This window comes from Gadus macrocephalus, chromosome 10 (assembly GCF_031168955.1).
Source record: "Gadus macrocephalus chromosome 10, ASM3116895v1".
NCBI lineage: Eukaryota > Metazoa > Chordata > Actinopteri > Gadiformes > Gadidae > Gadus > Gadus macrocephalus.
In genome coordinates, this window is record NC_082391.1 from 16,903,463 (window position 1) to 16,928,132 (window position 24,670).

A 24,670-nucleotide genomic window follows, 5' to 3' on the forward strand; every position below is an offset into this window, starting at 1 on the left:
AGGCCAGCAGGGGGCCAGTGTATAATATAGCCTCTGGGCTCTGACGAGGCTCCTGCCCTGTAATCTGGCCATCCGGTCTGTCTGTGTGCGTGTGAGTGTGTCTGAGTGTGTCGAAAGGGGTCATGGGATATTTGGGGCTGGGTCTAAGGGCAGGTGTGTGAGGGTAAACAGAACGCCACGTCAGAACATTTCTGCTGCTTACTGGAGGGACATGGTACGCCCCACCTACTCTGATGTGATCAGATAGTCATCATCAGATAGTCCTTGCATCACTTTTACAATAAAGGACGTGCAGACCTGTTCCCGTTTCAAGGGGTTGTAGAGGTCTCCATCTTGTTTAAAATAGTGTACTCTGGGGTCAGAAAATGAACGTGGCTAATTAATTTTGATAGCCATGTTGCCCATTTGCTGATGGTAGGGTGGAGGTTAAGCTCACAATCTCTAACCGACTTTTGAAGATGGAAGAGTAGTAAATCGTGACAGTGACCACCGTGAGTTAAAGCGGTAGGCACAAAGGTCCCAGCCGCTTACCTCCGATGTAGAGCCCGATCGACGCTGGATTTTAGGGGCCGATGCAGATACCGATGAAGGTAGTGAACAATTATATTGATGCATCGCGATATTCAAACTATAGATCGGTCATTATTCGATATGCATATTGTGATATCCTGAGATGTTAATTCACCAGTGAAGAGGATTTAAAAAAAAAGACAATTTAGTTTATAAATCAACATAATTTGTGAAGAAAAATGTAAATATCAAATATACCGATACAAACGGAGATAGGTCAATATCGGTGGATGACCGATATATCGGGGCTCTAATCTGTCGTTTCACGTCCCTACTTGACCTCTGTTATTCAGTACAGCGCCTACACCTCCCACCTTCTCTATTCCAACCTCGTGACTCTTGTTTTGCCTGTGATACGACAGCCTCTGCTCACACTACAGCTGAGAAACAGCTGGGGGTCAGGGAGAGACGCAAGAAAAGGAGAGAAAACGTTTGCTTGTGACTCAAGAGAGAGCGAGCAGGAAAATAATCATTAGGGTGAATTAGGCTCTAGGATTACAGAAGGAGGAGGGTGGGGGTGGAGGCTGGGGGCTCCCCTCACAGCCACTCTCCTCCAACTCCTTGTCTCCTCCATCTCCGTCCCTCTCTCTAACTCTCTCTCTCCAAATAAACTGGACTAATTAACCGTCGACTCGTTCTACAAGACAGGTTATCAGGGCCGGGCTGCAAGAGGCGGGAAGGAGGGCGAGGAACAGAGAACCAGGGAAGAGATGCAGCAAATGACAGCACGACGGGTACACAGACAGAAGCGGCGAGGGAGAAGCGTCTCCCATTTCCTATGGGTCCTCTGATATTAAAGCTGCCGTCATTGATGTGCCAGCATCACAACCCAGGATAAGGGTGTATGTAGGACAAGGGGGCCTAGTGATGACAATGGAAAATTGTCCTACTGAAACGCAAATGCGTACACAACCAAAAAAATTACAAATATTTTTCGGAACACTGCGTATAATTCGGGTTTTTGACGGTTGCCGAATAAAAAAACAACTAAACCTAAAGCCCGCTTTGCTTTAGCCGTTCATATCTCGCCTCCGCTTGATTTCAGATTATTGCGTCAAAGGGCATCGATTAGACAGGGGAACAACATCAACACATGGTAGAGGCTAAGGTGTCAACATAAAGACAAATGTGTGCAATTATGTTTGTACAGACTTGCGTCGGAGTGCTGATAAAAAATCAACGGCCAATAGAGAGTAAGAAGGAAACATGAAGAGGGCCAGAAACATCATTGCAATCTTAGTTGAAATCAATGACATCAATGGTGCTACAACAGCGTATTGGTCTATAGTGGATATCGCATTAACCATATTCTGCTCGTCTGCTTTCATCTGAAAAAAAAAACGGGTCCCACTGAAGGACCGTTAATCGCAAAAGATAAAATCACACAAATAAATAAGTAAGTGATATCGTATTAGTCATTCCTACAGATTCCCAAAACTAAAAAACAACAACATGGTATCGGCCCATAAAAGTGGTAATATCGTATCATGGGGCCAGTGAGGATTCTAGGGCAGTGCCCAACCACCCCCTAGCTCCGTGCTCACCTTCTTCTCAGCCTCGTACTCGGTCCAGGCGGCCTTGCGGTCCTCCTCGCTGAGGGCCTCCGACTCCTTGTGGTCCAGCAGGGAGTCGTGCTCGTGGTAGCCCACCAGGTGGTTCTTGAAGCTGTGCAGCAGTTCAGCCAGGACAGGGTCCTACAGAGGGAGGGAGGCAGAGAGAGACGCCATGGTCAGTGGTACGTAGTAAATGGACTGCATTTATACAGCGCTTGCATCCAAAGTGCTTCCCAAAATTGCACATTCATCCACTGCACACATTCCCACACCGACGGCGGAGTCAACCATGCCAGGGGACAGCCAGCAAGTCGGGAGCAGTTAGGGTTGCTCAGGGACACCTTGACACTCGGCTAGCCGGGGGTTTGAACTAGCAACCTTGCGGTTACCAGCCAACCCACTCTACATCTTGAGCTACTGCCGCCCCATCGCCCCGTATGGGTTAAGCACTACCCAAGCCATTAGTGGTCCTGGAGGGGATTGTTTTCGACTAATGAAGAGTTGCTCCTTGGTAAGGGCTTTTGGGATTTGAACCCGGAACCCAGTATCGGCCGTTTGTCAATGTTCGTAGTCTACCTGTAAGAAACCTTGAGCAAGTTTCCTAACCCATGCTTACTCCCAAATAAACATTTTGCTCTAAAATTCAGAGCCCGTCACTTGGAATCCAGATCAATTACACCGAATTACCCATAAACCCAAAAACCTTTCAAAACTGCCTTTTCCTCTCTATTGGAACAGATGTATTAAAAAAGCAGTGTGGTACAAAAGTGTTGCGATGGGTTCAGCAAAAGACAGACTCAAAGACCTTTCTTTCCCTCACAGAAAAATGGTGGCGTTCAGATGGCTTAACGTAATCGTGGTTTCCATGACAACACTGTTATGGAAAACAATACCTGAGTTTAGAAACTGAAAGAAGGGTAAAAGAAAAAGAAAAAACGAAAACTGAGTGCAGAGACCGGCCCCTGGTCAGACAAACATGGTATTAATTACTCTTCAACAGCTCATGTTTGCTTGTCTTACATTAAAATGGAACCCTGCAATCTGGAACGACACCGTAGCAGCGGTCTCCTGTACGTAGGGCTATTTACGACCCCCCCCCCGCTCCCTCTGCAGTGCCTTTGATCGCCCCCCCCCCCCCCCCCCCGCCCTCCCCATGCCTTCCTTTGGCTCTCCATCTCACCAGTGACAACGGGTTCGCTGCCACAAACAGAATTAATCACAGACGTCATCCGGGTTACAGGGGGGAACACACACACACACACACACACACACACACACACACACACACACACACACACACACACACACACACACACACACACACACACACACACACACACACACACACACACACACACACACACACACACACACACACACACACACACACACACACACACACACGAAATTAAGCAGTGATTGCCGAACCAGCCATTGCATAAACAGAAAATAAACAGCCGCCCCAGACTGGGCGAAACCGGATCCCTCGGAGAGAGGAGAGAAGAGGGCCACTTGCGGACCACACAGGGGCCCCCGCGTTTTAGGGCCCCCGAGCAGCCGCAGCCAGAGAAAGATGAGACGAATGATACAGGTAGGAGCGAACAGAGAGAGAGAGGAGGAGGAGGTGGGGGGGCTTCTTTGGTCATTCCACGCTAAGACACGAGAGTAGCCGCATGCAGCCGGGGCCCCCGGAGACCCGGAGCATCTGAATGTGATGTACGGAGAAGCAGGAACATGTGGCGATGAGGAGTGCCGTCGGGACAGAAACGGCCCACCCTAAACACCCAGGAGGAGGGGGGAGGGGGGGGGCCCTCGGTAGCCCCCACCTCCGCTCATGAATTACAACATAAAAGCACAGAAGACCCCATTGAGGGGGGGGGGGGGGGGGGGGGGGGATCTCTGAATGTTCTCCACTGCAGCGCGACTTCAAGCTCGGTTGAAGAGGTTTGAGTTCGGATTGTTGTTTTTTTTCTTTCTTCCCAAAATCTTCTGGATTTGTTGCACAATTTACATATTTTGAATAACTTGTTACTCCTTAGCATTGTGGAATGCAGTCCCATGGGGTGACAGCTGGTTGGGGAGGGGGGGAACAAGATAAATCTTATACGCAATGATTGATTTTCTCACTCGTGGACAAACACCCTCCCCCCACCCAAAATGTTTAATTCATTTGGTTAAATTTGATGGCATGAAATAGGAGACCTTATAGCCTACACCTCATAATAGGCCAAAGGAACTGCAGGTCAAACAGAACAGACGCTCCCCTCCAGGAGCCAAGTGCATTCTGGGATGCCATAGTAATCCCCACTAGCAACGACTCTGGGGTGGTCCGGTCGATCTCCCGTCCTCCCTGCGTTGTTTGTGCGTGTGTGTACATGTGTGTTCTGACCCAGCACTAATGATGCTAGGTAATCGGACCTGAGCCATTGTCAATCCCAAGGAGCCAGCAGAGAAAGCCTATCGTTTTACTGCGGAGAGAGGGCTAGGGAAAGAGTGAGACAGGAAGAGAAGGAACGAGACTCTGGGTGGGCAGATGCTTAGAGATGAGAAGAGGCGAATTACCGCAGTCAAAGGCGGAGTGCGTTTTTTTGGGGGAATGTCTTTGAGTGGAAAAACTGGGGATTTTGGTACTCGGCATCACTATGTGCATGTTATTGGGTGTAAAGGTAGAAGTGTGAGAAGCACCACAATAGCTGTGTTTCCATCCCCCTGCTTTTATGCAAATTTTGAAGTATCGAATCAGTCAACGGTGATGGAAACACCACAATTCGCATAAAAATCCTCTAATTCGCAAAAGGTTTTTCCGCTCGCTTGAGGTGGTTTTTGTGTAAAATGGGAGAGGGAAAAACACTTTTCGAAACAGCTGTGACGTAGCGACCATTGAACACACAGGACTGACAACGTCTTTCCGATTTCCAGAAGTTTCCTGGGGCGGTTACTGGGGAAAGGTTTGTGGGCCACACTTCTGGTCACCAACTACGTGTCACGCCTTAGCTGTATTTATCTGATCAGCTGGCAGGCTAATCACATCACCCGCTCTGTCACTGAATAAAATGGCTTTAAAAAGTTCGGGCACAACGTGTGCCGTTCGAGGGTGTACTAACAACCGGACTAATATATAAATATATATATATAATATATTTATTTAAATATAATATATATTTTTTTTAATAATATAAAACTAATATATAAATATATATATATATATACTAAATAATTAGTTGAAATCTGAGTGTTTTGACAACAAGCCGAAGAAGAAAGCTGAGTGATCGTGCCCGAAATGGTACAGCTTCCATCGACTGCCCAATGATGAAGAGGCTAAAAGAAATTGGCTGAAGAACCTGAACTTAAAACAACCTCTGAATTTCCATTTATTTTTATTGATACTACAAATGTAAATAGTAACACAATAACAATTTATTTATACATATATATATTAAGTTTTATTTATACGTCAAATGTATTTGAACCATTGTTTTGTTATGTTAGCATCTCACAGAGTGAGACTTATTGCCAACTGATATGTTGGTTAATCACAATACTATTCGAGGTACTTGGGGCAGAGATGTCGTTTATTTTCTCCAAAATCATCAGTCAACCTGGGAAGCATATGTAAAAGATTTTTTTTTTTCTAGTTGCTCTACTTGTTTGTCAGTGTGATCTTTGTCAAAAGGAATTTCCAATTCTAAATGTTCCTTTTGTGTCCAGATAACCAGTATGCAGCTCTGTAGACCAAGGCACATCATAGCCACTTGTGTCTAAAATAATTGAAAATACATTCAATTGGCAACAAATAATGAATATTAGTTCACATTATATTGTTTATCTAGTGCAATAGGCTAATGCAGCAAGTATTTCTTGCTATTAAAACAACCCTGCTTACCTGAAGGTAGTATCCAGCCCTTCCATTTGGCAAAACTAGGTACTTTCTATCATCCAAGATTTTGATTTCACCGTTTGGCCGGGTGAGAAATTCTTCAAGAGACTTCGGACTCTTGAAGGGGCACTTGATCTCAAAAAGTTTTGTTCTGTCAAGAATCCTATCTGGACTGGCTGCCAACCAGGGGTGGTCATGATGCACCACAAGTCCTTTGTTGTGCACAGCATGCCCTCTCAAGGAGTGTGATGACCCGACTTCATTTTCAGAGCCATATTTCGTGGCTGTGTTCCCGGTGAAGGTGGGGTACACGTGCTCTGTGGTGTGTCGTTTGTAGGGCTGGCCCGAATGCCATTTTTCAGGCTTCCAATACTCGTTGGTTTTTCCGAGCGAATATTCGAATACTCGTTCCAGAAAAAAACACCATCAAAAACAACATTAATAATCCCTATATACTCCCTGGAACCGATTTTGACAGTATCTGCATATTTTGTTGAAGATTTAATAGCTTTTGAACGTTAATTAGTAGGCCTAAGTTCCTTAGCTTTTCCCCGTGAAAGCGAACAGCTGTTGCTCTTTTCCAAATCAGCTGTTCTCTGCCATCTCAGCCCTTACGGGAGCTTTTCAATTCATCCTGGAACGTGCATCTTTTCAGGGAATTTGTACAATAAATCCATAACAAATACCGAATATTGATTGTCTTATGTGTCCATATTATATCCATTATATTGACCGGGTATTCCCATCACGCTCACGCTCTGCAGCAAGCCAGTCAGTTGATTGGTGCGGTGCTGTACAGCGAACGTAAACAAACAACTAAGCTAAGGTTTTAAGTATTACTTTTCCTCCAGAGATTCCGCTAATGTTGTGTTATAAAGTAAAGGGAAACAGGATATCTATTCTTCCTCCACCTCTCTCTCTTCTCTGCTTGGTGTCGCTGACGCTTATAGTTTGCCTCCCTTGATCTGGTAACGTCACGTACGTGAAAAAAAAAAAAACGAAGCTCCGAATACTGATTTAAGCTTCGAATACTTATTTTCCGAAAGAGTATTCAAATATTCGAATAATTCGGGCCAGCCCTAGTCGTTTGGGGAGTTGTTTCACTGTGCTTGCAGTGAGACGCAGTCTCCCAGCATCATGCCACACCCGTTACCTACTCTGGGTCTTTGTGTTTGTTTCCAATGTAGATATTTCATTGGGGGACAAAGCAATGTAGGATTGGTAAAACACTGAACACTTCCTACATGTCAGACGTGTGCTTTGAGCAGTATGGTTCTCAATTCTTAATTCCAAATCTTTGTTTGGCCGTGTGCGGTGTTCTACATCTGCTCTGTAAGCAAGCTGGATAATACCATTAGTTTGAAGCTGATATAGAGTGGAGCCATTATTGAGGAGTTGATGTTTGTGGTGTGTTTTGAAATCCTCATGGTTTCTGAAGAATCTTGGAGAGGGTGTTGAATTGTTTTGTTCTCGCCTTGATGGATGGGGATACGTCTCCTGGCGTCTGTGGCGCCTAAAATTAATATGCTTTGCCTTTACCAGACCAACATTCTTCTTCGCACCAGTATTCCACTTCCTTTGCACATCAGTACATGCTGTCCCTGTCACACCTTGCCTGACTGCATTCTCAACCTACAAGGAATGGAATGGTTTCACATGTGCTTATCACATGCTAAAACCGACTTCTATGCTTTAAAGGTTGTATCAGCGATATTTGTTTACGTCACTTCCGTTGGCATTTGAAGCGAGATCCCAAACAAACAGAGCCAGCACGCTCCTCCTTTCCCTGTTTCATGCATCCAGCAAAAAATATCATGAATGCAGCGCAAAACCCCACAACACCCACCCCTTGTCGGTGATTGGTTGGAATACTATTATTTTGGTTTTGAGTGGTTGGTAGTACCATTTGTTTTTGTGTACGATCTCAGAGTATAGGCTGCCTACAGAGACGCGTTTTTTTGATGGCCTGCTTATAGGGCGGGCAGCTAATGGATCGTGAGGAAGATCAGATGAATGCGGTCATTTATGTTTCGGCCTAGAATCGATGATACAACCTTAAGTAGTCTTTTAGCTAGTGTCTCAAAATCCTATATTTCACCAAATGGTCACCAAAAGGTCTTAGTTGTCATGGCACATAATATGTGGTGTTGTAGTACCTTCCACAATATTGCTACTGCATGACTACAGGAGCGTCCTGGCCCTGCTATACACGAACAGCCTGCTGTCTGTATCACTCCCGTCTTTGATACCAATACCCAGGCCTTAAGATGGGTGTTATCAAGACTCTGACTTGGCTCTGTATCAACTTTCAAGTAGACTAGGTCTTCTGTGACCTCCTTTAGCCATACTCGCCCGACTTTCTCGCTGTATATATACTGGTGAGCTTCTGAGCTTTTTAGGTTCATCATTGCCTTACCATCGCAAGACATGGACTCAATAAAGTAAGAGAAAATGCTGCTGTATGTTATCCTAGGCCACTTTTTTACTTCGTTTTCCCATGCAGTAACTGCAGAGGGCTAAGGAATAATTATATTGCAGTTTTTTTAACTCGTGAGGTTGTGTTCCCACATTGAAATTGAGGAATGAATGACAGACGGTGATTGTTTACATCGATCTCGTAGTAACCGCCGGTTACTAACCGGAAGTGAAGCCCACAATACACGCAAAGCATCACGGGGCGTTTGAAACTTGTGGAGATATATTTTTAAGCGTTTGTATACATAGACATCCTTTATCATATATATTTGATATAGGATGTCTATGCTAGTATATCCTTTAATTATACTGTGTCCATTAATCCCTGATATATGGACTCCTACTAAGTAATTCCAGTCAAATTGTCTGTTCAGCCTTCAAAACGAGAGCTGGTAAATTGTGGGAAATGCATTAAACTGTAATCAGAAAACGCGGTTATATGCTTTAGACCCTATAGTATCTGTGGTATAAAGGCTGGGGCAAATTTCAAATTATAAATATGTACACTTTATGTTGAAAGATTAGACCGTTGCGATTCCCATTGAAACAAATGACGCGGTGAATAGTCCTCGAAACGAGAGCTGGTAAATTGTTTAATTAAACTGTAATCAGACAATGTGGTTATATGCTATATAGACCCTGGAGTATCTGTGGTATAAAGGCGAACGAATTTAAAATAATAAATATGTTGTATCCTTTAAATACGTCCATCGAACAGATTGCCAATGTGAATAATAGATACTTGTTGACTGCTGAAGAGGTAAAACTTTTCCTTGCTCTCATCGAAGAAAAAAACATTACAGCTAATTTAAATGGAAAACAACTCAATTACACTATATATCAGGACCTACAAGAGGATGTTATCAAAAAGATACGACAAGCCCTGGAATGCATGTCGTTTTCTGCTCCAACCACTTGATGGAAACGCACCTAATTCAAATTTCTTTTTTGCAAACTTCCTAAAGATTCGCTTCACCTTTAAGATGGAAACGTGACTATTGTGTCAGAGTATTTTGTAAAAAAATTTAAATAGTGTTTAGATTGACTTTATTTTTGTTATCAAATTCAATTCTGACAACTAATTGCTGAATAAGCAAACCTCAATGCCTCTTTCAACTGGGCCTACAAGTCTCAAGTTATTCTTCTTAAAACAAAAAAAACGAACAAAAATAAAAAGTCAACTCAAATCTGTTTATTCAAGAGTCACATCGATGCAAAAACGCACAAATGGGTTAAAAAAGGAAGAAGAAAAATGTGAAAAGGGGGAAATCATCTTTTAAAAGAGGATTGATCAAGTATTTCACAATCCGCCCGCTGGTCTAAAATGACGCTGAATCGTTGGCTCAGCACAATCCTTTAAACCCCATCCATCGAGAACCCTTTCTGTGTTCCTTAAGCAACATCCGTCTATCCATACATGAACGGCCGTCCTGCCAGCACTCTGATGTAAACCATTTCTGAATGTTGGCCGCCCCCCCACCAACACGTCGACCATGATGAAAACGAGCGAGTCACTGTAGAAGTTGGCCTCACGTTGTGGGCTTTACAACCTGGCATGCGAACACACAGACCACGCCATCAAACTTTAGATGGCGACTAACTGGAAAAGCTCTGATGCATTTAAACATCACCAACCCCCCCCCCCCCATGCATTACTTGCCCTGCTTCAAGCAAAGGTGGGGAGTGGTTCTGCATGTCTAACGACTTGGTAGTGGTTGAAAAGTCTCTACACCATGTAAACACAAAGTCCTGCTTCTAAAGTGGAGAGAATGTTTTACAAAATGATACCCGGGTGTATTCAAGATTTCCACTATATTCCTCTCATTACCCCAATACTAAACCCACTTAGGTGACGGAAAAGCATTACAGGAAGTCGGAGGGGGAACACTGGCATTGTACAAAGATTTAGATGTAAAGGCAAGCAGTCAAAAGTGACAAAGACAAAACGGGGACAAACGGTAGGTAAAGAGAAAAGCAGCAGAGTTTGGAGCAGGAAATTAAGAGGCCTTCTCCCTTGTCCCACTGCTCTTTATATTGTTCTCTGTATGCTTTTCTTTTGTCCGGCGAAAGACCTGCACTGAAAGAGGTGCCTTTACAAAACCTTCCTTTTTTCTTAATACCCCCAGGAGGCTGTGCCTTCAGGGAAACCCCGTTTGACGCACAGGTGCCTTAACCATAGCAACAGACAGGGGGTGCAGTCCCGACGGCAGGAATGCAAGAGCCACAGATATTTGTAATACCTAAACCCAGTCACAACTACCCCGCCACACAGCTGCACGCAAAACGATACACACGGGCCCCGCTGCTCTGCTCTGAACAGCTCCGCGGAGGCAGCGGGGCCCTTCAGTCACTGGGCGGCAGAGGGCCCCCGATTGGTGGGGGACCAGCCCATGGGGACCATGTTGCCTTTACACCCGCTGGAGCAAAGCAAGACCGGGCCAAGGGCTCGGCGGGGCTGTCACTCAGTTAACAAAAGAAACAAAAATCCTGTGAGTCACAGAGGACTGAGCAAGGACAATAAACAGGGCCGCCGTTCCATTCCGGGACAAGTTATTATTGTGGCTACTAGTGAGTGTGTGGGGAGGGCCAGGGAGGTCACCGGGACGAACAGGGGAGGACACTGCCCGTTACTTCTGCTGCGTGGAGGGGAACGAGACGGGGGCTGGCTACCCTCCAGACTAACCTTTCTACCGGTGCCCTCAACATTCAACACAAGAGTCTAGTAGTACCAGCGAAATTTTAAGGAAGACTACAAAGAAGTACCCTCTTCTTTTTTAGAACATGGGACAACCATTGCTTAATGTCGTTATGATTTTATTGAAGTCGGATGCCAATGATAATCTTATCACAAACTCTTGAGCAGTTTTTTTTTGCCTGGACATTTAATATTATATTGGTCTTGTAACCATCACTAGATGGGATGACAACAGGAAAACATGATTCAACCTCCAGAGACCGGGGAGGTTGAATCATGTTAAAAAAATATCTAAGCACCACACCTTGCTTTATTGGAGGTCGGATCTCGGTGAAAGTGTCCAATATCCAAACAAGAAAAAAGTAGGTGGTGGAGTCGCACTGCATATCATTTGAAAGCCAGAGGTAGATTCTCCTGCCTGGACGGTGGAGACCCTCTTTCTCATTAGGTGGGTTGGGGGGGGGGGGGGGGGATAGGGAGGGGGAGTGGAAATGGGTCTGCTTCCTTTTTGTCTCCAATTAGTTTCTCTGAAGAGCAGGAGGACATCTTTAAAAACGGCGGTTTAAATAATGACCCTTCATCAGCCAGGAGAGACCGGAGGGGGAAAAGGAAGAAAAAAAAAAAAAACTAAAATGGGAGAAAAACAACCCAACCAATTTCTCTTTGAACATTCAGAGGCGGCACGGTGACTCAGGCTAACAGATGGTTCCTGAAGAGGGCAGGGGGGGGTGGAGGGGGAGGCGGAGAACCCGGGAATGGGATAAGGTATGAAGGGAGGAGGAGCGCGCTCAGACGAGGAGGAACTACTAAACGGACGGCGTCTACCGCGGTGGGGGGGGGGGGAGCGGGTGCACACGAAGACAGACGAGGGGGGGGGCGGGGGGGGGCACACCAGAGAACGAGTGCGTGGCCATGGGCAATCGGTGCGTGCCTCATTAAGAGGACGACAATGTATGCCAAAGTCGAAAAAAAAAAGGCCTCCTCCGTCTGCATGAGGCGTACAATAGCGGGAGCGCATCGGGCCACAAGGAGTACAAGAAGCCGCAGAGGGGATAGAAGTGTTGCGTTCCATCGGGGGATGGAAGGGTTGACCCGCGTTGGGACTTGGGTGGCGGCCATAGATGCTGGAAATAGATGTCAGGGGCATCTGAAAATGTACTTGTATAGAAGAAAGAAATCAATAGGCCGTCTGTCTTGAGCGTCCGTGGGCCAGAGGTCCCCTCTGTCCCTTGCCGTGTGTGTGTGCGCGCCTGTGTGTGTGTGTGTGCGCGTGTGTATCCGTGTGTGTGTGCGCGCCATATTTGGCCGAAGGTGCTGCAGGGTGTCAGAACCATCTTCCCATTATTCCAGCCAGGGTCGGAATTCCTTCCATGCGAGCGCACGCCCCCGCTGCCACATCGCATTGAAGCCGGCGCCCAAAACGGGCCGGCTTGTTAAACGGGGCTCGTCAGCCTCTCCGTCCGTCCGCTTTTAATACGGTGTCGCGTAAATGTCGCGGGGCTCGTGAAAAAAAAAAAAAAAAGATCACGCACAGCGAGCCGCGGCTACAATGAACACATCTTTCCGCGGGGCAATCTTCCAAGCGGTGAGCCGTTCCCAGCTGGAAGCCCGCCACCTGCCGCTGCGACGGCGACCGCGTCGGCTAGTGGTCACGGAGTTTGGCGGAGAGAGGCCAGAGGATGAGAGGACCAGAGGCTCGGAGATGGCCTGTGTGTTGAGGAAGGCGTCCTGCTGAGATTCCGTGAAGGAGTGGGGGGGGTGGGGGGAGGCGGGGCGTGCTAAGGTCAAGACCTTTGAAGGATGTGGATGAGAAACACATTTTTCCCTCCTCCATTAAGGTGCTCAAGAGGCCTCGGTTAACCGTTAGGCAAAAACAAAAACACACAAAACAGCGGGATGATAAAAATCTGAGTAGACCGAGGAACCATTAATCTATTCTGTTTATAGACCACTGCAAAAATCGAAAACAGCACTGAAAGTAGAACCAACCGTTGAACTAAAAGGAAGCAGTGTTTACTGCTACAGGTACATGAGAAGCAGACATGGAATTCCCTTTTCTCCCCTCCAGAAAAATAATGAAAGAGGACACAACGAGGGAAGATCGACGAATAAATTGCAGCTGTTTGCTCTTGGATGGCTCATCTTAGAACCATGTGCTTGTATAAAAGAGGGAGGTGTCAGGGTGAGAAGGTGACAGTGCGACAGTGCACCTGCACCGAGGCGGGAGAGAGAATTGGCAGTGTCGGCCCGGCGAACGGCGAAATCAAAAGACAATGACTCGTGGGAAGTGCCAGAAAAAAGGCCTAGGAGCCGGATCTGAGTTGGACTGGTGATGTGGCTTAATCACATGGTTCAACACCACCGCGGTTCAAAGTTAAAAAGGCAGCCCCCATGCCATGTTGGAAAGCTGGCATTTGCGATGGCATTCAGATGCCAGGAATGGAGAAGTGGGTGTTAGGGAATTACCTTTTACAAATGTAATCATTTAATGGGTATTTAGCCTGTTCCTTTGCCTATTTTTAAAAGGTCTTAAGAACAGCATGTATCGGCAAAACAATTAAACATAACAAAACAAACAAAGGTACTAAATATTTCAAGAAAGTGTGGTCTGGCACGCAGGTGCGGTTTATAGCCAGGCAAAGGCAGCTTTCCCCATGGACGGATTTCCCGTGCACACACATACACACACAAACTGACCTTGGGCAGTACGGGCGTGGCCCTTTTGCTCTTCTTCCCCGTGGGGTCGTCGAGCACGTCCGGCTCAAAGTTGTAGAGCTCTGCCAGCTCGTTCATGGTGAAGTGCCTCTCGATCTGCTGCTGGTCGACCACGCGGTAGGACAGCGACTGCTTGGTCACCTGTCGCTCGTATATCTTCTCCTCCATGGTGCCCTGAGGGGGAAGGGAAAAAAATGTGAGGTTTGAGTAACCTGGGTGCTACAGGTCGTCGTCACGGGATTGACTGGACAGAGGGGGTTGGTTTAGCTCAAAAAGGCAGAGCAGGGTTGACTTGTAACCGGAAGGTTGCTGGTTCAAAACCCCGCTCCTCCTAGTTGAGTGTAGAGGTGTCCCTGAGCAAGACGCCCAACCCTAACGGCCCCCCCTGACGAGCTGGCTGTCGCCTTGCATGGTCGACTGTGCTGTCGGTGTGTGAATGTGCGTCTACGTATTCCCTGTGGTCTCTCTGTAGCCCTATGTTATATGCAAGTAAGCCCTGCTTTGTGATGCCCTCTTGGGGACAGGTCACTCTTGCGCAAGATTTTTTTTAACCTCTCACCTGGTTAAATAAATGTTTAAATGAAAAAACAACATCATCCGTCGTACCTGGGCCAAGAAGCGGTAGACGAAGACCGTCTTGGTCTGGCCGAAGCGGTACACTCTGAAGATACTCTGGATGTCGTAGGAGGGGTTCCAGGACGCGTCGAAGATGATGACCCTGTTGGCGGCGACCAGGTTGATGCCCAGGGAGCCGGCCCGTGTGGAGATGAGGAACAGACGACCTCTGTGGGACCGGAGGGGAGGGAAGAGGAGGAGAGAGTAAGGATCCCACTGGTCTCACAAAGCAGAATAAACATCGAAAGTACGACAGCAGACAAGCCCAAATCTGACGGGGTGTTTCTCTTTCATTCGCTTCACATGTTTTGGACCAATCATGTTGCAGGAGGCGTTGATGTGTAAGCATGTCATTTGCCAGCAATAGTAAACGGAAATAACGTGACGGTAAAGGTGGCACCCAACACCTCCAAGATTGCGGGCTGAGGCTCGTTGTCATACATATGGTGGGCCGTGTGGTTTACGGTGCTTCATTCCGCCTGCGTTGTGGGTGGGGGTGTACCTTATGTTGGCGGGGTCGTTGAAGTCCTCCGCCCACTTCTTCCTGGTGAGTGCGTTGGTGGACCCGTCCAGGCGGTAGTAGTCGATGTTCCTGAACCACTTGCCCTCACCTGCAGGGAACATGGGGAGATGACACCACAGCTTTCAGACACATGTGATCGATTGAGATAAAAAATAAAATAAAAAGGGGTGTATCGGTCAACCCAACATACCCTTCATCTTACGCTACTCATCTGAATAGCTTTTCTTTTCCCCTCTCATTTAAAATTTCCTTGGATTGTGTACGATCTCATAAGTGGTTGTGTGAGAGCAAGCGGCCACATTTGGCGTTTAAGATGGCTGCTTCGCTCCCCCCCCGCTAGCCTTCACAACCAACAATTCGGTATGTTTCCAATTACAGCACTCTGATCTTTTCATTACAAATTGCCAACCCTTAAGCAAACATTTTTTGGGGGGGGGAGGGGGGGGAGGGGTATAAAAAAAGTTCCCCCAAAAAAGAGTCAAGGTCTAATCATTTTTTTAAATTAAAGCAAAAACAGCTGCTACGGCTTAATTAGAAACATGACCTTACACCAGGGGCTACGTGCGTGCGTTGGGTTGTGTTACTAAGTGCGGCGTGTACACAAGAGTGCACGTCGCGTGTGGGACCGTCCCGCCGAGTGTGAAAAGCCCAGCCCTGTGCATATGCAAGTGCTCGAGCCTTCGCCGCAAGAAATAATGTTAGCATTCTTGATACCTCACACATGGTTGAGCCAAGTTCAAAGACGGCGGCGGCGTGAGACCACAACTATGGGCCTGAGGACAGACGACCGCGCCGCCCGGGGCTCCAACCAATCAGCAGTCAACACGGTCCGTGGTGATTTTAACACGTCGTGAAAACTAACGTGGAGCGCCGTTCGCACCACTGTTGGAGCGAAGCGCGAGGAAACCCCCCGAGATCGGGGGAACCCGGGGGGAACGCGCTTCACGGCGACTACGGAGCACCGTCTCCCAGACGAAACAACAACAACAACGGCGCGCCCCCCCCCCCCCCCGTGGACAGGGTGGTACGGAAACTGATCCAAAATAAGACGGAATAACTGTTACTTTGCACGCGAAGGCTTTTCCCGATTACAATGCTTTTTTGCTTTACTTCCAACCCGGATCCGCATGAGCGGAGCCGAGCATGGGCGTCATGGTTTGGAGTATTTTTATTGAACCAAGGCCGACGTCCATATTTGGAAATCCTCCGCTATCCGAACCAAGGCCGGACGTGAACACGAGGACGGTCTCGCGGGGGGGCATCGGGTTCTGCGCTCTTCAAGGGCGTCGTCAATATGGGAGACGCGTGGCGGGAGAGGAGATTGAGAGCAGGGGGCCGTCCCGGCTTCCCAAGCAGGCCTACCTTTGTATGGAGAGACTTTGGCCTCCTCCCGGGCGCGGCCGGCCTGCTCCAGGAAGTCCTCGATCAGGTTCAGGGAGATGAGAGACTGGCTGAACACCAGCCTGGTGATGGAGCAGGGCGAGGAGGGGAAGAGGGTGGGGGTAAAAGATAAGAGTCAGCATGCGCCAGGCCGAGTCTGTGAAGGGCCCAGACAACCAGCCAGCAACGCTAACAGCGGAAAATACAAACTATAGACTAGATGTGCACGGACTCGTTCCCCATTCATGACTTTATAAAAGGATAGTTGTGGAACACGGCTTACACTTTATCGTCCACCTCCTCCGCCATGCGCAGGATCTCAAAGAGGAGAGAGATCTTCCCAGAGTGTTCCAGGATCTCTGCGTCTGCCTCGGTGACGAACTCCTTGTGCCAGTCGGGAGACGGGCTCCCTGGGCCCGATGCCGAGGGCCGGGCTGGGGGGGGGGGTCGGAGAGTCAGAACATCATAGGGCTGCGCAATTCATCTCATTTTAATCCCGATTTAAAAAATTTGGGTTCAAACGATCTCCAAACCAACATCGATTTGAAACGATATTTTTGTGTTTTTTTTTTTAGGGGGAAATTTCAAAGTTCCCACTTACTTGAGAAATGCTGAATCAATCCAGCATGTTTTCATACTTAAAGTAATCGTTGGAATAATCATGATTCCAACATTGACCAAAATAATTAATATTATGACTTTTTTTTTTACCATAAATCGAGCAGCCCTAGAACATCTTGGACAACCATTGCCTGGTGCATCTCCCACTCTCACCGGTAACACAAACTTTGCTAACCGTCGTTCCAAGTTACTCCCAGCCATCCGAAATGTACACAAGGCATATTTTGTCTACTAAAGTTGACCTGAACGCAACGGTGACTCGTTGGTCCGATCGGCTCGGCTTCACCTTCACCAGTCCTAGTCCTCTGATCCGCCTGTGCGGTCGTCAGGGCGCGGTGGCCGCTACCACCACCAGTCACCACTGTAGGTGACCCCCCCCCCCCCCCCCAGGGCTCACCTTCCTCCACGGGCTCCGCGCGGTTCCGCCCCGCCGGGTCCCCTCCCCGGGAGCTGGTGTTCCACTCCTTGATCACTTCCAGGTCTTCGCTGTCCGAGTCGTCCGAGCCCTTCTTCTTCTTCCCCTTGCCCTTCTTTTTCCTGACGATGAGAGCAGAGTTTGTGTTAAAAGAAAGGGCGGAAATGGCCGACGTTTTGTTTCTAGAGATGGTTCTCTGGGGTTGGAGGCAAAACGACCGATCGTCTTTATGAACGGTGTGGAAGTGGTGATTTTAGGATCTCAGTGGCTAGCCCATAGCCACGGGATTTATTTTGCGAATTTTCCGTTTTATTGCATTCCAAAGTGGTCAAGGACTGAATATTAAGGAATTTTGTGCCAAAGACTAGTGCGAGGCTGCTGTTGTTTTCAGGCAACGTTTTTTTATTGGAATAAAGGTTGTGAGGTAACGTTAGGATAGGGGACGTCACGGTTGCTACGTCCGTATATTTAACAGTCTATGGGATGGCTCTAGGGTACGCGATTCATCCTACGATTTGAAAAGGATACACAAGATGCAAATAGGATGCACACTACATGTGCTTTTACTTTTTCTTGTCGTCTTCCGAGGTCATGCTCATGGAGGACTCCTCGGTCTCCGAGGCGATGAACTCCTCCATGCTGTCCTCGTCAAAGTATCCCTGCACCGGAGAGCAGAGAGTTAGGCACCGCATTGGACATAGAAGATACACTCTCCATACACACTTCATGCGACGTGCTGTATTGCACCTGCATTCTGTAGCCACATTGGACCCGGTGTCAAACTTTTGTTTCAATCAGACGACCCCAGTAATCGTCAGGCTCTAGTTCCTCTTCTTGTTCGAGGTCGTCCCCCTGGTTCAGGGACGGTGGCCCCCCCCTCGGCCCTCACCTTGTTCTCTTTGCTGATGTAGTCGAGCTGAAGGCACCAGGGATGGGTCCAGATTCTGCTCAGCATCTGGAAGTCCTGGAAGAGTTTGGTCCCGGCGCGTCCCTTGCCCCCCTCGTTGGCGTTGCCCACACCTGCACACGGGGAGGGCCGTTTTAAGAAGACCAGGCATGTGCCTTTGTGGGTGCGTGTACGTAGCTGCCTTACAACCCAATACAATGACCACAATGTGGCTGTTCTCTTTCTTCTCTTTTCTGTCCTGTGGACACGTTTAGATGTATTGTCCCTGCTGTTTCGTGAGATGTTGTGTGGCTATGTTTCGGAGTATCTGTGCGATATGTGATAGATTGTGAAAAAGTATAAAATAATTGTGGCCGTTAAAGCTGGCGTCAGACGAGCTTTAACATCAAGGTCGTGCACACATTATGCATGAGTAGCCTCGCCTTCCCTGCCTCTGCTTCGACCCCCTCCCCAGCCAGAGTGGCTATTGGCCTAACCCTGGGTTATATCGATTCTCAGTCACCACATCGGTAGTGTGGACTCCGGTAAACCCAGCTTATTTCATCACTTCACACATCACTTGTTCACATGCTTTCTTTTTTTGCATTGTCCATCCACGTAACTAGCGGTGGAAATACTAGCCATCCATCTTGCCCAAACTGAGCCCTTCATTAGAGATGGAAATCTGGGTTTTAACACTCCCATGGCATTCACACACACACACACACACACAACTACAAACATAGCTCACCTGTAAAGTTCTCCAGGTAGTACCTATAAAGTTTACACTGAATGGGCGTCACCCTCACAGCGAGCACATACTCATGCTTTGGAGGTAGGAATTTGGTCAGTGCCGTGTAGTCCTTTCTCTGCGCAGTTGGAATGGGAACAAGAAACAAAACAACGTCACCATTTCTGAGATCCAATCACTGAAATTGAAGGCCACAAGAAAACAGGATTTTTCTTTAAACTTGTTTTCTACCCATTATGCAAGACACAGACAGTCGCGACACCAAATTACAGCCAGCCAAATCTTCCATCGCTAAAGGCTTGGCGAATGTTCCAGACCATCAAAGAGGCGTCGTTCAATCGACTGAGATGACATCCGAGGCCAAAGAATACATTTTGGCGTAAAAATGGCAATAAAGGAATGAGAACGGATCCAGGATCCCTCGAACGCGGACATCCGTGGTCTTTCATTTCGATAACCCAGGTGGGCGGTCACCCAAGCACTGCCGCCATCCCTTTAAGCCATTGCCTTAAATTCCTCTAAATCACAGGGGATCTATTGAGCCATACTGAATGGTGGTTAACTCCCATTTCGACCGGCTATGCTTGCCAGCTGGCTAACACCATATCATTTCACATCAACAGAACACCTCGATGCGTTTTGCCAACCAGTCATTTCACGTTATTCCCTATTCCATCCATCCAGTCATTCCATCCAAAGTGAATTACAGATTATGGTGAATTCTGATGAATGTTTTAATGGGAGCCGGTAGGCTTACGGGAAATCAAACCCAGTGTCTTCCGGCTGGGAGTCACACACCCCCACACTATTTCTTCCTGTACAACCCTGACTCCATGATCATTTTGCCAGAATTTCTTGTTCCTAGTTCCTCCGGGGAGCGATGGCTGACCTGAACGCAGCCGGCCAGCATCTCGTAGAGGATGTGGGCCCTCTTCTTCATGACACGCACGTCCTGCTCAGTGGAGTCGGCACACTGGCCGTTCTGGATGGGGTTGATGAATCGGTTCCTGAACTCCTTCACGGAGCCAAGCAGGTTCTCCTTGATGAAGTTCACCATGCAGTGGTCTGGTGGGGGGGAAGAAGAGGGTGGAGGTACGATGAGAACCGGCGTAACGAAAACACGCTGAACCAGGTTTTATGCACCGCATATCTGGGGGAACGTGCCAACAACAACCCCGGAATGTATGAGGTCTGCCTCAACACTATAGAGGGCTTGAAACTTTAAAATAGCTTGGAATGCAACTCTGTGCAGTCCTTTGGCCCATTACTTAATAAAAAAAAAAAAAAATTCTGATCGTCCTTCAATTCGAAAAGCAGTTCGAAGGGCCTTTGTATTTTCTTTTGGGTGTTCTAAAAATACATGTGCCTTGCTATTCCCACCGTTATCCATTTCACTGTGGCATGTGTATCTGGTGGGGTGGGAGGCTGAAGTCGTTCACATTAGAGACTCACACTCTATGAGGTTGTTCTGCAGCGGCGTTCCGGTCAAGATGACCCTCCGGCGGGTCTTGATGGAGTTCATGGCCCTGGACACGGCAGACGCCTCGTTCTTGAGGATGTGGCCTTCGTCACAGATCACAAAGTCCGGACCTGAAGGGGGGGGGGGGGGGGGGAAGACACACACATACACACGTTATGGAGAAGTCATACTGAAGAGGATCTAGGTTTGAGAAGGGGATTCCAATAAAGTGTATTTCTACATTGGCCCGCTTACACAGTGTTGTTTCGACACCGTCGGACACTTTTCCTGAACGTTGGGTAAGACAGGGTGTTTGGGCGCGTCTAACCACCAGAGAAAGTTTCCAGAATGCCTGGGAACAAGGTTAAGTTCTGGTCGAGTTTATGTTCCATGTTAGTGAATGACGTGCTTACAGATCCCAGCCTCGAGCTTGATGTGATTGGTCAAAAAATAATGTGAAACACCCCAGTCGCCCAGATTGAGCTTTTCTGCAATTACACTGAAGATAATTCAGCTGAAGTCCGATTGGTGTGACACACACACAAACGATGAAGGACAAACAATAAACACAACCAACACACACATACCGGGATCCACAAGAGTCTTCTGGAAGGTCTCCTTGAGCTTCTTGCTCTTGATGTTCCGTCCCTGGGTGAGGTTCCTGTACATCTCGTAGCCGATGATCATGATGCCCCCATCCTCCTGCCACCGCTGTAGGGCGTAGGCACGCTCCTGGGGCCTCTTCACCGTGGCCAGCTCCGTCACCTGGGGTCGGGATCAATGCATTAATGGAAAAAAAAAAGAAAACGGGAAATGTGATGCGAAACAGAGGTAAATGGACAGAATTTATTGATTCGCTTTTATCCAAAGCGCTTTACAATATTGCCTGACATTCACCCGTTCAAGCACACGTTCCACACCGACGGCGGGGTCAACCATGCAAGGCGACAGCCAGCTCGTTGGGAGCAGTTAGGGTGAGGTGTCTGGCTCAGGGACACCTCGACACTCTAGCTAGGAGGAGCCGGGGGATCGAACTAGCAACCTTGCGGTTAACAGCCAACCCGCCATACCTCCTGAGCTACCGCCACTCCAGAGGTACACACGCAAAAAACAGTAAATACCTCCAAGCTCTCCTCGTCCTTCATCCCGTGCTGCCACTTTTCAAACTCGTTGAGCCAGTTGAGGACCGTGTTCAGCGGGCAGACCACCAGGGCCGTGGAGAAGTTGAGCTTCTCACAGAGCAGCATTGTGTGGAGGAACGTCACCACCTGCAGGGCCAAACGCAGAACTGCACTCAGACAACACAACAACGACCCGTCGTCCGGTGACAAGGGGTGGTTGCTATGGCTGTCGAAAAAAAAGGGAAGTTTTGCCTAGATACAAGCCCAGAAAAACGTTTGCTCGAACATAGAAATCAGGGACGACAGAAACGCAAGTGGCGAGAGGGAGAAAAGGTTAAAAAAAAGGTGCCGTTAACGGAAGGAAGGACAAGAGCTCCGTCTCGTACCTGCAGGGTCTTCCCCAGGCCCATGCAGTGGGCCAGGATGCACCCAGAGCCGGATGACTTCTCAGTCTTCTTCATCGACTCGCAGCAGCAGTCCCAAATGAACTGCACACCTGGGACGAGAAGCAAAGGGCGACACGGACAAAAAGGCTCATTTGCCGGTCTACTTCAGAGAGGGTCAGTGATACCCTGGATGCAGTCCGGGAAGAGGACAGGTGTTATTTTCTCTTTGTGATGAACAAATATAAAGCTATAAATATAGCCGGAAATGTGTGAACTGTAAAGCAGGCTAGCAAGCTTTTGGTTGGTTTAAAATGCTCCCAGTGACAACAAATCCACAGTTCTCTCTGTCGTGCAGTTTCTCAAAGTGGCACAACGCACTAGCGAGTGTGAAGATTACCCCTCCAGAAACCATCTCAGCTGCGAGGATAAGAGCTGAAGTTGCTACTTGCGATAAGTGTGGCTGCATTTGGCCAAAAGCCTCAATAACTGAACACTTTAAGATTACATCACGGACCACCTCTCTGATTCAAAGTAATTGCATTTAATGCAACAATGTTCAAACACAAAATGGATGGAGACCAGACCTTTTCTTTTCACATGTGCCAAGGCAGCAAAAACAGAAAATCTGGGTCCTAATGCAATAATTCTATTGTTGGTTAACGGCTGATTGTTAACATGTCTGGGGTCTCACCTTCGACCTGATGCGGCTTCAGCTTGGTGACCAGCTTCTTGTGCACCTGCACCATGGGCTCCTTTGTCTCTTCATCCTCATCCAGCACCATCTTCAGGGTGATGGGACATTCCATCTGACTGGCCTCCTTTATCTCCGCCGTCTGAAAGGAGTGTAGTAGCGGGTGAGTTCCACATATACCTTTGCCCCGATTGTTCCTCTGTCCCTTTGATTTTGGCCAGGAACAAACTGTATTCAACTTTTTTTTTTTGACATGATTGTGTGATTTGTTGCAGGGCAGGACTGGTTTACTTTACTTTTGATACCTCTATCATTTTTTCCCTCAGCATCTCCCTCTCTGCGATGCGCTGTCGCCGGTCCTCCTCCTCTTTCAGAGCGTCCCGGGTCTCCGTGCGGAGCTTGTCGTCTTTCAGGATCTTGCGGATCCTCTTGCGGCCCTTGGGCGTGTCCTTATCGTCTCCGTCTTCGTCGTCCCCGTCTTCATCGTCACCGCTCTGGAAGCAGAGCGGAAATATGCATCACGTTTCTTTCGTTGAGCTTAGATGGCCGGGGTCAAGACATGCAGGGCAACGTGCGACCCCACGAGAAAGTATAAGAGAAAAGATTCGAGCAATTAGTCACACAGAGATGCAGCTACCTTGTCGTTGCTGGAGGAGGAATCCTGCACTTTAATTCTGCGCCTCTTCTTCTTCTGTTTCTGCTTGGAGCTCCGTTTCTCCACGTCTTTCTTATTGGACGACCTGTCGATACAAAACAGAGATTCCAGCTCAATGGATGGGGTCAGTCGCTGGATTCGATTTTTTGTGGAGTGTTCAACTGGACATGGGAGCCTACCTGGTCTTTCTGCGTTTGCCGTCCTCTTCTGACCCGCTCAACTCCTCGCTCATCACAGACTCATCGTCGCTGGCGGATCCGGACTTCTCGAACTCAGAGTCCGAGTCGTCACTGCCGACTGAACAGAGCCACCACGAATGAATTAAGATTGCATTTGTAACACGCGTTAATCTTGGTCACAGGTGATGAATCACATCTACGCAACATCAAAACAAACCTTTCCGCCATGATCGTTTCTTGGGGTCCTTGCTCTTCTTGCCCTTGCCACCAGACTTCTCGTCCGCCGACTCTCCTTCGCTCAGAGTGAGTTTGTGGCGCAGCAAGGCGTGGCGCCGCCCCTTCTTCGTGTCTCCGTCCGAGGCGGAGCCTTGCTGGGAGTCCTCCTCGTAGTCGTCATCGTCGTTGTCTGGAGACAGGGACACGACATATTGTGTGAGCGAGAAAGGCAACCAAGTGAAGTAATCTCTGCAGCACGTTTCACAGACGGGAGGTAGCACAGTGATTTACAGTACAAAAGGCAGTGAAACAGTCCCCGCCCACATAATTGCCAAACAGAACCGACATAGTGGTGTATAAAATGCTTTTCGATAAGGAGTTGGACAGGGAGTGTACCAGGGTCAGCCACTGGGTACCACTACCCCAAAGGAGAAATATAACCATTAGGATAACCAATAGGAGGAGCCGTGCATCGCTTCAGAAATTTCTGCTACCTTCCTGATCTTCATCTCCGTCTTCCTCCTCGTCATCGTCTTTTTTCTCTTTCTTTACTTTCTTGGATTTCTTGTCTTCGTTATCTCCCCCTTCCCCGTCTGAGGAACTGTCGTCACCAGACGAGTAGTTGGACTTTATTTGTGCCAGAAGCATTTTCTTTGCAATTCTAAAGAAGGGAAGGAAGAATATTGGGTTGAGCCAATTCCTAGTTACATTCATCCCTTATTGGGTTCAGACAGGATAACCAGGATTAACCACAAAGTTTGGCTTTCATGCGTACCGGTTTTCAGCGTCGTCATCGTCTTCACCGGGATGAGAGCCGTCTTTATTACCATCTTCATCCCCTGCACGTACAAAAACATGCGTCAACACACAATTTGAGGCCACACGAT

The 24,670-nt window shown here is 48.0% G+C and overlaps 1 protein-coding gene across 2 annotated transcripts in view; it reads right to left on the bottom strand.

Moving 5' to 3' along the window:
* Nucleotides 1-1,484: 1,484 nt before the first annotated feature.
* The window catches only part of atrx (ATRX chromatin remodeler), a 28,344-nt gene continuing 5,158 nt past the window's right edge, over nt 1,485-24,670 (bottom strand). The window contains exons 9-30 of one of the 2 annotated variants that reach the window (XM_060062901.1): nt 24,559-24,622; nt 24,278-24,444; nt 23,785-23,973; nt 23,568-23,685; nt 23,371-23,473; nt 23,039-23,227; nt 22,734-22,875; nt 22,043-22,152; nt 21,657-21,803; nt 21,123-21,300; nt 20,529-20,666; nt 19,966-20,141; nt 19,077-19,194; nt 18,329-18,459; nt 18,007-18,098; nt 17,422-17,561; nt 16,687-16,837; nt 16,386-16,486; nt 15,003-15,111; nt 14,492-14,669; nt 13,868-14,059; nt 1,485-2,264 (exon numbers count right to left, since the gene is read on the bottom strand). In XM_060062901.1, the coding sequence (XP_059918884.1) occupies nt 2,076-2,264; nt 13,868-14,059; nt 14,492-14,669; nt 15,003-15,111; nt 16,386-16,486; nt 16,687-16,837; nt 17,422-17,561; nt 18,007-18,098; nt 18,329-18,459; nt 19,077-19,194; nt 19,966-20,141; nt 20,529-20,666; nt 21,123-21,300; nt 21,657-21,803; nt 22,043-22,152; nt 22,734-22,875; nt 23,039-23,227; nt 23,371-23,473; nt 23,568-23,685; nt 23,785-23,973; nt 24,278-24,444; nt 24,559-24,622 (3,122 nt within the window). In that variant the 3' untranslated portion in view covers nt 1,485-2,075. Of the gene's footprint in view, nt 2,265-13,867; nt 14,060-14,491; nt 14,670-15,002; nt 15,112-16,385; nt 16,487-16,686; nt 16,838-17,421; nt 17,562-18,006; nt 18,099-18,328; nt 18,460-19,076; nt 19,195-19,965; nt 20,142-20,528; nt 20,667-21,122; nt 21,301-21,656; nt 21,804-22,042; nt 22,153-22,733; nt 22,876-23,029; nt 23,228-23,370; nt 23,474-23,567; nt 23,686-23,784; nt 23,974-24,277; nt 24,445-24,558; nt 24,623-24,670 lie in introns of both variants that reach the window. The other variant, XM_060062900.1, reaches the window with a different exon arrangement.